The sequence below is a fragment of the Octodon degus genome, unplaced genomic scaffold (genome assembly GCF_000260255.1).
Source record: "Octodon degus isolate 3935 unplaced genomic scaffold, OctDeg1.0 scaffold00200, whole genome shotgun sequence".
Taxonomy (NCBI): domain Eukaryota; kingdom Metazoa; phylum Chordata; class Mammalia; order Rodentia; family Octodontidae; genus Octodon; species Octodon degus.
The window spans coordinates 4108255-4120173 of record NW_004524776.1 but is presented as its reverse complement, the minus strand read 5'-3'; the positions used below and the strand labels follow the sequence as shown (position 1 = coordinate 4120173).

Genomic DNA, 11919 nt, shown 5'->3' with positions numbered 1-11919 from the left:
GGGAAGGGTCTACAGTGTGTTCAGGGTCTCACTACTAGACCAGACTCATAGTGATCCACCTGTTTACAGCCTCCCAAGTGCTGGGATTACAGGTGTGCACCACCACGCCCAATCTCAGTTGCCTTCTCAGAGCACCTGCGGAGCAGGGCCAGCATGGAAGGTCCAGGGTGCTTTACTCAGCTGAGCTATTTGGCCAGCCCTTGTAAATACTTTCTTAGTTAAACCAGTTTACCCAAGTGTGACTTTTTTTAAAGTATACATTTACTTTTACGAATTGGAAAAAACATAAAACCTCAAATTCTTGAATTTAGAATGTAACTAGCACAAATCGAAGTTAATGACAACAAAAGGGTGGTTGGTGAGCGGGTAGACAAAGCTAATGGATAGTAGTGGAAAACATTAAGAAAAAAAATATACAGTGGAAATAGAACTTTTTAGGGAAATAGAAATGCTCCACAAAATGCTTGCTATCTTGATCAAGCTGGTAGTTATATTTTGAAAATATAAAACATCTATTTAAAAATGAGTATTTTGTTTTATGTAAATCATATATATTTGATATAGGGTCTGCAGGAGCTACAGGATCTCATTACATAGATCAGACTCGTAATGATTCTCCTGTTTTCAGCACAGGCCCGTGTCACCACGCCCAGTCTCAATTGCCATCCAAGGGGTGAGGCCGGCACAGCATACCAGGGATCAAACCCCAGCCACTACACTCCGCCTAAGCAGGCGCTTTAGTCCGCTGAGCTATCTGGCTGGCCCTTAAGTCCTCTTAATTTAAACAAAAAGGTGAGCAAAATGCCTTAAAAATCAATTTAAAAGAAAATATAAGTAAATGATATAGGTTGTATACAAAAATATAATGTGCATAACTGCCTCTTGAGAAATACAGATTTTGGGCTAGGGTAGTGTTTATCTGGTATGCATAGGGATCTAGGTTCAATATCAAGGGCCCCTCACCCCAATCTAACAATAATTCAAAACAGAAGTACACAGGCTGGAGACATATAGCTCAGTAGTAGCAGGCCTGCTTTGCATGCTCAAGGTCCTGTGTTCAATACCCAGACCACTCAAAAAAAGTATATACTATTGTAGCTTCAGTAAATATTTTTTGAAGGGGAGGAATATTCATACTTGAGGTAGGAGGCTCTAGAGCCACTGAATGAAGATTAAGAAGAAAATAGCTGCTCCTACAGGACAGAGACTCTGGTGTATTAAATGCTAGTTTGTGCCATAATTAAATATGATCTTACAAATTCTTCAAGTGACAGAAAAAAATAGGAAAGAAAACAAAAAAGAAAAAAAATACAGTGATAAAAAATTCTGTAGATAGGCCAGGGAGATAGCTCAGCAGCATAAGCACCTGCCTAGCAAGCACAAGGTCCCAAGTTTGATCCCTGGTACCACAAAAAAAAAAAAAAAAAAAAAGGAAATGATGAAGAAACAAAAGTACTAATATCAAATATCAAAACTCAGTCACAGCAACATGTGGAGGGAGGAAAACCACAACCAAATCACTTCTGAGACACATGTTGGAAATGCTAGAGCTCCAAGTCTAAGTTTCATAAGAAAATATTCCTATGGCTCACTGCTTCTAGAGTCCATTCACTTAGACAAACCATGAGTAAGTGCCTTCAAATGACTGCAGAGAGGAAAATACATGTCAGCTTTATTTCTTAAAATCTTACTTGCTTAACTGCAGTCACATACTTATTCAAGGAGGAAAAGAAAACTACTTAAAGAGAAACATGCTGTACTAACTAGATATAGTAACTCTTTCACTGAGATTAACTTTTTTGAAAGGTACCTATGTATGCCTTGTCAGGTGGTGGTCAAATCAAGCTATTATTCTTTACGTGGTATACTCAAGGTCTGAGCTTCCATTCCCATTACCATGAAAAAAAAAAAAAAAAAAAAAAGATATATTTTTGTCAAATTTCCAAAAATTGCAGTGAGATTATATAATATTAATGCTGTCAGCACCGCCCCCCATCTTTTATTTTTTTCTGTCATGGTACCAGGAACTGACCCAGGGCATTCACACTAAGCTGTGTTCCCAGCCTTTTATTTTGACACTAGATCTTGTTAATTTGCCTATGCCAGGCTTGAGCTTGTTATCCTCCTGCCTTAGCCTTCCACAGTGCTGGTTACAGGCATGTACTACCATGCTCAACTGGCAGACTTATCCTAGAAACATGGAGATGAATTCTGAGGGGGGGAAAAAAAATTCCTGAAGCCTGTGTGTATCTTCAGACCTTTAGAGTTGAACTGCGTGAAACTGCCAATATGTATTGCTTGTAATGTACATAGCCAGGAACTTCAAAATGAAGGCTTAATTTTGCTGTTTTTGTCTTTCTGTAGTAGAAAACTACTATATGAAAAGTGCATTTCTTGCCAGATGTGGTAGTGCACACCTGTAATTTCGGCACACTGGGAGACTGAGGCAAGAAGATCACAAGTTTGAGATAGGCCTGGGCAACCTAGCAATTTAGGGTGACAGTGCCACAAAATTTAAAAAAAAAAAAAAAAAAATTAAAGGGTTAGGGATGTATACCAATGAGATGACCTTGGGTTAAATCCTCAGTACCACAAAAAGAAAAGGAAGTTAGTTTACTCCTGTCTTAGTCATCTGTAACTTAGAATGCTTTTTCATAGATATGCCCATAGATAGCTCTCAAGTACTATCTATAAGGTAGCTTAATACTTAACATGTATAGTGAAGCAAAAACAAACAAACCAACCAAAAAACCTACTGTAATAATTCCAGTAAATTCTGATTAAAGAGAATGAGTTTAATCTCAGCTAAATAAATCAAAGCCCTAAAACGTATTTTTGATATTTTCAATGTGACTAGAAGACTTGTTCTTTTTTATATCTAATTTAAATTTAAAGGATGAAATGGGGTTCTGATCTCAATTTACAGACTGCCAACACTGAGGCAAATTATAAAATAAAATCTGCATTTATAACTACAGCTCTAGAAAAACCATAATTTTGAACTAAATATGCCATCTAAAAAAATATCTTTCACAAAATCATTCCTGGTCACAAGCTGTATACCCAGCTTGTTTCTCAGTTCCTATACTTTTTACTCCTTCACTGAACAAGCATTTGTCTAAAAATTATGCTCCTTACTGGAACATAACCACATCTTACTCAACTTCTGTACCCATCAGCACTGAGATTTGACCCATAGCTGACTTGCAAGTAATAAAGTGTAAATCAAAACAGGTTTCTGACAACCAGGGGGTAGGGTGTCAGGGCTGGGGGTAAAGGGGCTCTGGGCCAGACAGCTTACCTAGCATCAATGACCCTGAGTTCAATCCTTGGCCCTGATAAATTCTCTGCTTTATGTGGAGACTAACAACACTAAAGTGAAGCAACTCCTACCTATAATGCAATGCACACACCTATAAAATCTGGAGCTATAACAGAGTACACACAGCAATAGGGATCACCAATAGCTCTGCTGACTATCCTGCAATGCTGAACAGACTGAGAATCACCAAAGCCATACATTTTTAGTAGTGGGCTCTTTGTATATATAGATATGGCTGTTAAACACCTAGTTATTGTAATGTGGTTAGTATAATTTAGAAAATAAAAGTTAAACTTTATTTAATCTATATTCAAGCTGGTAACTCCAGATTCTATAAGTTAGTAATTTTCAACCTGAAGCAGTTTCTCCTATCCACTAGGGCACAGCTGCCTTCACCTGGAGTCGTTTCATGTCACAACTGAGGGAAGAGGATAATATTAACATCTAGCAGATGGGCAGTTGGGTGCTGCTAAACATGCTGCAATGCACACGCCATTGACCTACATCAGAAAATTAGCCCAAAATGTCAAGAATACTGAAGTTGAGAAACTGTGTTCCATATGTGCTGAAGGATGGAATTCAACACAAAACAAACTGCAGTACACTTTATCTAAACATAACACACAGGAAGAAGTTTTTAAGCAACAGGAAAAAAGGTTTAAATCAGCAAATTGTCACTAAAAAGTATAGGTGTATATGTGATGGATAATTTATTAAGAACATCATCATTATCAGACTAATTTCCCTGTGGCATATTTTTTACTTGAATAAATCAATATAAGTAAACCCTGTGAGATTAGCCTACAGGTCCCCATCCTTTTCCTCCAGTTCTAGTTTGAATTCCCTGTCCTTCCAGTTAACCTATCTAGTGTCAAATACAACAGAATTGAGATTATTGTGAAAGAAAAGCAAATCACAATAAAAGTGACTCTGCCCATGCAGTGTGCATATTTACGTATTAACTAAAGAAAAATACTGTACAGAATTACATTTAGACTAAAGGAAATGTTGGGATTGATTCTATTAAATGATGATAGCAAAGAACATCTTAAAAGTGAGAGATGTTACTTGAAATTTTAGAGGATAAATATCAAATAACATTGTGGTCACTGCAGCTTTATAAATTATGCATAGTCAGTTTAAATTCAAAACTGCTCAAGTACCTTTCAAATGTGTATAAGCAATGTACAATTCAACTCAGAACAGCCCATTCCTCCAAGAAACTGGAATAATGAACACAGTGTTTCACTTTGATTCAAACTATTTTTAAGGACACAAGGTCATCAAAATTCATCTGATGACAATGCTTTCTTCTGCCCAGTTTCTCCATTACTTCATGGAATACAGAGGTAAAATACAATTCTAGTCATAAAACATTTATATCAGAGTTTTCATGTTGACCTAAGGTAGTAATTTCCAGCCTGAATGTTCTCAATTCCTAAAAGTACACTGCAATTTTTGTGAATGCTCCAACCCTGCAGTTTCAGTACCTCTAAAAATCTTTTAGAGAATTTAAGATCTTTTATCATCAATTAACATTTAGGAAGCAACCACTATACTCTACTAATCAAATATCAGAAAACAAATATTTATAATGAGATTCCAACCAACTTGGTTTTGCAGATTTGCCCATAAAGAGTTATTCTTGGAGAAAAGATCACCCAGATTCCTTTTAGCTTTCTAATTGAATGACATATACCCCACCCTACCTTCATATGAAATTGCAAACACAGAAGGGGTATCTTCAGCGACATGTTCTATTCAACTACTGGTGTTACACACAGGATCCTGACCAGGTTTCTCAGCATCAGTGACATTCTTGTGCCAGATAATGTGTGGGTGGCTGTCTCGTGCAATAGATGCTGTTTAGCAGCATCTTTGGCCTCTTCTTACCAGTTATCAGCAGTAACTCTGCACCTCTGAATCTAAATTACCTCCACATGTTGCTAACTATCCTGAGAAACAAAATTTTTCCGTGGTTGAGGGCCACTCATCTCAAATGAAACTGAAAGTACCAAAAAGGTGGGCACTGTGCTGCTAATCAGAAGACTCATGAAAAGATATATTTTTTTTTTCTTTTCCTGTCTTCCACCCAGAATTACCATTGTTTGCACATGATGAGATTTTGCTCAACTTCTACGATTACTGCTTTCAACTTTCCAGTGTCAAGTAAGCAAACCTACAGCAGCTGCTGCTTTGAAAAAAACCTAAATGTTATTTCTACCAGGCCAAAATTAAGATGAATCTTAAACATTACCACTATTCCTGAACATGTAGGAAAAACAGGGTCTGCATAGACCTAGACAAGGAGAATCCCAAACAGGGAGAGACAAGAGAGCTCAAAGAGGTCAGAGGTTAGGCACAGAATGCAGGAATCCATAAAGAAGCCCAAGCACCTGTTCTCATTTACAAACCCTAAATCAGGGACATTTAGAACCCATTTCATTTGTATGAGCAGTGGGCCAAGTACATCACGCTGGTTCCGGCGGATTTGGAGGCTGATGTCAAGGTCTCTCCTGATCTCCAGAAAGGGTCAGTCAAGAACACGTGGAACAACTTCAATACCCGAAATTTAATTCACACTCTACACAGAACTCACCCTTTTAGTTACAGCATCAGAATCACATGGGGGAACTTGTTAAAATGCAGGAGCGAGTCCCGCCCCCCCCCCTCAGGCACACATTACAAAAGGGATGAAAAATCTGTATATTTACGAAGGGCTCCAGATGATTCCTATGCACACTCAAGTTGGAAAGCCACTGCTTTAGTAATTGCTCATGTGGAAACCGCAGAAAAGACCTACAGTTTTGCAGCTCTTCCCGAAATAACTGGGGAGAGGTCGGGGATATAGCTCAGTGGTACGGCGCCTGTCTGGCAACTGAAAGGTCCTAGGTGCGAATACCAATTATAAATAAATATATAATAACTGGGGATTCTTTCCAGGTCTTGCTAGGGCCCAGACTGACAGCTCCTATCTTGTAAAGGGGCCTGGCCGCTCGTGGAACCTCCGCAGAGTCCAAGGGCGGTCCCGAAAGAAACCCGCTCAGCGTGTCTCAGCCACCAGAACCCTAGAGGCGACCAGGCCTCCTCCGGCGGGCCCGTTAGCCCCGACCCCCTCCCTGGATCACAATGGCAGCTCGAAGAGGAACAGCTACCCTGGAGGCTGGAGCCGGATTGCAGCTCCATCCCCTACCCGCCCTACAGACCTTCTCCAGTGACGCCTCCATGGCTGAAGCGGTCAGCGGCGTCCGGTGGTGGCCCGGCGCTACTTCCGCCTCCCGCGCCAGACAGCTGTTTCCACGCTGGCAGCGCTGACGTCCCGCAGCCCGCCGGGCGGAGAGGAGGAGGAGCTGCCGGGACCGGCTAGGCGAGGCGGGCCGAAGTTGGTCTCTTCTGAGTGAACGAGGACCTCTAGGCTTCCGTACTTGGCCATCAGTGGGCCAGCCCTAATGCGCCCCGGTGAGGGGGGAAAAGATAGATGGTGAAACTGTTCCAAACTCACTTTTTCAAGACACCTGTCGAAATCACTGACGTAATGACACAAAACTCACAAATTATCATCCATGGAGTGAAAGGCTGGAAACACTAGTGATACATCTGCACTTTGGGGCCCCAGCTTGCAGTTCCTCCTACTGTCAGCACCTCTGAAGAATGGAACAGGCCATTTACCTCAGTGGGGTGGGTTGAACGAGCGCTTGAGCGCCTGCGCGCTTGCGCAGGCTTGACGGCATCCGGGGTATTCCACAGTTTGGGGGCTAGGGTGATTAGGTGGCTACGGTTTCGGAAGGTAATGGACAGTGTTTGTCTTGGATTTCAAGGCGAACTCTAGATGAGAAAGGTTTTGAGACAGCTGATCCAGCCTCCGCCTTCATGTCACAATGATGGCTTGTCAGACGAGGGATAATGATACAATGCGTTGCTGTTGCTCTTCTGTTTTGTAGTACAGCAGCCCACTGAAGTAGAGGTCGTTACCCCCAGCTCGCCGTGCAGGGGCTGGGTAGGATTCATACTCAGACAAACCTCGCTGCACGTACGCCTGCTATTTGATTTAATGGGGATTTTTTTTTTTCTTAGCATAGAATTAAACCGAGGCCCTTTGCATTAAGCTACATCCTACTCCACACCCCCTTTCCTTGAACCTGGGCTTGAATTCGGGAGCCTCCCATAGTGCTGCGCCACCTCGCCTGGTTTGACTTAATGTGTTACCAACAAATGAGAGGCCGTCATTTGTTCAGGATATTCCCCAGTTTGAAATGAGAAATAAACATTATCATAGTTGCAATCAATAAAACACTTTCCTTATAGAAGACAGATGATCTTACATTCTTTTCCCCCGTTTTATGCAAATCGCTGCTGAAAACTGCCTGTACTACAGTTTTTAACATAATAATTATATATTTTAACATATCTACTTTGTATTCTGGTAATTTTTTTAACAAAAGAAACCTCCTGTGTTTATTTGGAAACTAGAAATTAGTCCTCAAAAATTCTGCAAGCAGAAAGAATGATGGGGTTACATCTTCCAGGTACTGAAAATTTTTCCTGACCTAAGGCAAAACTAGTGTTAAGAAATATTCAAACATGTTTTTTAAAGCTGAGAGATTTGTGCACTAAACAATCATTTCCCACCACTTAGCTTCTACAATTAACGTTTTCTTATATTTGTATTATCCCAGTCTATATTCAAGTATCTATCAATATATGTTTTCATACATTTCATCACTGAACACCTCAGCATGTGTGAATCACATCACAAAATAGGTTCTACAAGACAAATACTGGACAGATAAGAGTTTGCTGTTTTAAAGTTAGTCTGCAGGGGGTAAAGACTATAGCTGAGTGGCAGAGAATTTTTCATGCTTAAGGCCGCTAGTTCCACCCCAAGCACCACAGCTAACAATAAAAAGCATTTGGTTTGTGAATGAACAGACTGTGATGCTCATAAATTGTAATGCACTATTCTTCATTCTAGCCCTGTGATGGGCACTAAATGTTAGAAGAATCAAGAGTAAAAGGCGCCAATTGTGGAGAAGTTTAATTTTCACTGTCATGGTTTGTATGTGCTATTAAAAGAACTTTCTTGGTTAATAGGCAAACATTATTTTTCCCTTTGGATACATTAACATGATTTTGTTTTGATCTGAATAGTAGTTACAACATTGTAAAAGGGGCTGATTGTCTTTATCTTTTAAAATCAATCTCTCTATATATGTATATATATATTTACTAATTATTCGTTATACCAATGCAAAAAATGATAAATTCCCAGAAATCAAGAAAAAAAGCAATGTGAACGGTGATCTAGATGTAATCATTACATTATAAAATACTTAGATGAAGGCTTTTTGCAAATCAGAATTAGATGACAAGGAAAAAGAAATAGCAATATTCTACTTTATGTTTGTCTGTTGTTTGTGTTTATATTTTTGTCTTTATATTTTTGGACTTATAAATTAAAATTTTTGAGTAAATTGCCTAGAAGAAATAGATTTCTTTTTTTAGAAGAAATAGATTTCAATAATTTTTAATATCATTACCAATTTGAGAGACATCTGCAATCCCTGATAGCAATTCAAGAAACCTGTCTTGCTTAGTGACACAGACATTCACTAAAAGGGCCTGTAAAGGGAAAAACAAAGTAAAAACCTCTGTTTTTGTTAAGATAATGTGAATAAGATGGCATAAAAGAAATGAAGTACTATAAACTGACACCTTATTATCCCTGCACCTTATGAAAGAAACCCCCTTAAACAGCCTATAAACCTTTCAGGGATCCCTCCCAAACACCACCCCCTCAAGAATACTAACCACTTTTTGACCTTTATGGTAATCATCCTTGTTGTTTTGCAGTTTTATTACCCAAACATGAATCTGTAAACACTAGATTTAGATTTGCCTTTTTTAAAAGATGGGTTTGTTTGTTTTTTATTTCTAGGATTGAAACTTTAGCTTTCGCACTGAGTTACATTCCCAGCTCCCTATTTGTATTAAAAAAAAAAAAAAATAGGGCCGGGCTGATAATCTCAGCGGATTAAAGCCCTTGTTTAGGCTGACAGGGACCAGGATTTGATCAGTAATGTACAGTGCAAGCCCCACCGCTGGGGCATGCTGAGAGTGTGATGGAGACTGCGGTGGTGGCACATGCTTGTAATCCCAGTGCTTGGGAGGCTGAAAACAGGAGAAACACTAGGAGTCCAATCTGTGTCGTGAGACCCTGTATACCCTGTACTAAATACATTTAAAAAATAAAATAATAAATTAACATTTGATACAATATTATGTTCTATCTAATATATCTCATTCAGATTTTGACAGTTGTTCCAATAACATCTTTTATAAACTAGAAAAGAAAATATGTGTTCTGGAACAATTCCTCTTTAGACTTAAAGATATAAAACTTGGATTATGGTTTTTGTGGTTAATAGCATAGCCTGCTGGTAAGAGCTCAGATTGCAGGTACAAATAGAGCTAGAGTTTTTTGTTTGTTTGTTTGGTTGGTTGGTTTTAAAATCTGGTTCATTCTTTTTGTTTTGTTTTGTTTTCCTAAGGTAGGATCTTGCTTTCTAGCTCAGGCTGACCTTAACTGGGCCTCCTGCCTCAGCCTCCCAAGCACTGGAATTAAAGGTGTGCACCACCATACGAACTAATTCTGAGGTTTTAAAGTTGTATAAGTGAAAGCTATTTGGGCACATTACTTAGCCTTTTGGTGTTTTACTTTCATTCTGTAAAATTGTAGTCATGTTTATGTACAGTGTTTTTCTTTTTCTTTTTATTATTTTTGTTTTTAGGGCAGGGTCTGCAGGGTCTCATTGCGTAGATTGGACTTATAGTGATCCGCCTGTTTACAGCCTCCCGAGTGCTGGGATTACAGGTGTGTACCACCATGCCCATTATCAATTGCCATCTCAGTGCACCCTGAGGGCAGGGCCAGCACAGCAGGCCTGGGTATTGAACTCCTGGCCCCTGCGTCTGCCTAAGAAGGTGCTTTAATCCACTGAGCTATTTGGCAGGCTCCATACAGTGTTTTTAATGCTTGTTAAAATTAAACCCTTTTATGATGCTTACCTCAAAAGGAGACCAACAAGCAAACACCTTTCATGGACTCGGTCCACATCCCCTTCCAGTTGACACTGGGGTCTCAATTTTTCCACAGTACCCACTCATTTCAGTCTCATTTCAGCCCCACTGGAATGAATATCACTAAAATGTTCTCCAACTACCTAACCTGACTTCTCAGAAGTACTTAGTCCAGATGACAGCTTCCATTTTGAAACCATGGTTTTCCTTGCTCCACAATAGCAAACTCTACTAGGTGTTCTCTCTTATCAGCTTCATGATATCTTTTGGGATTCCTTCTTCCTCTGCCCAACATTTAATTGTTGGATTTCCTTAGCACTCAGCAAGTGAGACCTTTTCTTATGCTACAAGGTCTCATCCTCTATTACTTCAATAAACATTGTGCCACTGTATTTCACCCTGAGAGCCATCTTATCAACAGGTTGTAAAGTCAGTTCAGTGGGCCATGACCAGAAGTTTTTTAAAAGTGTAATATGATAAGAAACATCATTATACCACATGATAAAAGTTAACTAGAAAACAATCCAAATTTCCATCAACAGATTAATAAACTACTCTCTTCCTGCAATAGAGCAGAATAGAATATTATACAGCAATACAAACAACAAATTACTGGTATAAAAAACCCACAGGTTTGGGGGAAGACTTGTTTATGGGTCATGTTATAAATATTTTATGTAGGCTTTGCATATACATATTTTAACCTTTCCAGTCACTTATAAATATTAATTCTGTCACTTGAAAACAAACAAACAACATGTGAACAAATAGATGTTTCTGTGTTCTAATTAAGCTCTATTAATGGACACTAAGCTTTGAATTTCATTTCATTTCTGTCATAATTATGTCATAAAATCTGGTTTTTGTATTTGAAAATATACCATTTTAGCTCTTAGGTCTCTGTATAAGCAATAGTGAGCTAGATTGGGTCTCTAGGCTATAGTTTGCTGCACCCTGCCATAGATCAATCTCAAGAACATTATAATAGTGAAAGAAGCTAGTCTCATGCTATATACATACTGCATATATGGCTACATATATGTGAATTTCTAAACTACAATGCTGACCTAGAGAGATACTGACATAAAGGGTGCTAGCACATTTCTGAGGAGCTAGAAATGCTCTGTAGTGACAGTTAGCACAACTTTATATGTTTGTCAAAACTTATTCAATTGCATGTGATATGGATGCACTTTACTGTAGCTACATCAATAAAGTTGATTTTTAAAATTATAGTGCATCATATGTATTAGGGGTAATTATTGCTTCTAACACTTCTGTTCCATCTATATAAATAGATGTGCAGTAATTATGTTGAGCTCATACTTTTCTACCCCAAACTAGGCATTTATTTCAAATACCTTGTCCTTTGAAAGAACACATATCATCACCTATCCAGTTGTTCAAGCCCAGATCTTGGCACCTTCCTGTCACATTCCTCTTCCTGAACCCCTCCAATCAGTATTGCCCCTTTTACCTCCTAAATCTCTCTCAGAACTGTCCGCATCATTGTGTCTGTG

The 11919-nt window shown here is 39.0% G+C and overlaps 1 protein-coding gene across 1 annotated transcript in view; it reads right to left on the bottom strand.

Annotated features, from left to right (window-relative positions):
- The window catches only part of Pdxdc1 (pyridoxal dependent decarboxylase domain containing 1), a 57216-nt gene extending 49976 nt beyond the window's left edge, over nt 1-7240 (bottom strand). Inside the window, exon 1 of the mRNA XM_012517646.2 lies at nt 6529-7240. Within this exon, the coding sequence (XP_012373100.2) occupies nt 6529-6549 (21 nt within the window). The 5' untranslated portion in view covers nt 6550-7240. The remainder of the gene's footprint in view (nt 1-6528) is intronic.
- Between the last annotated feature and the right edge of the window lie 4679 nt (nt 7241-11919).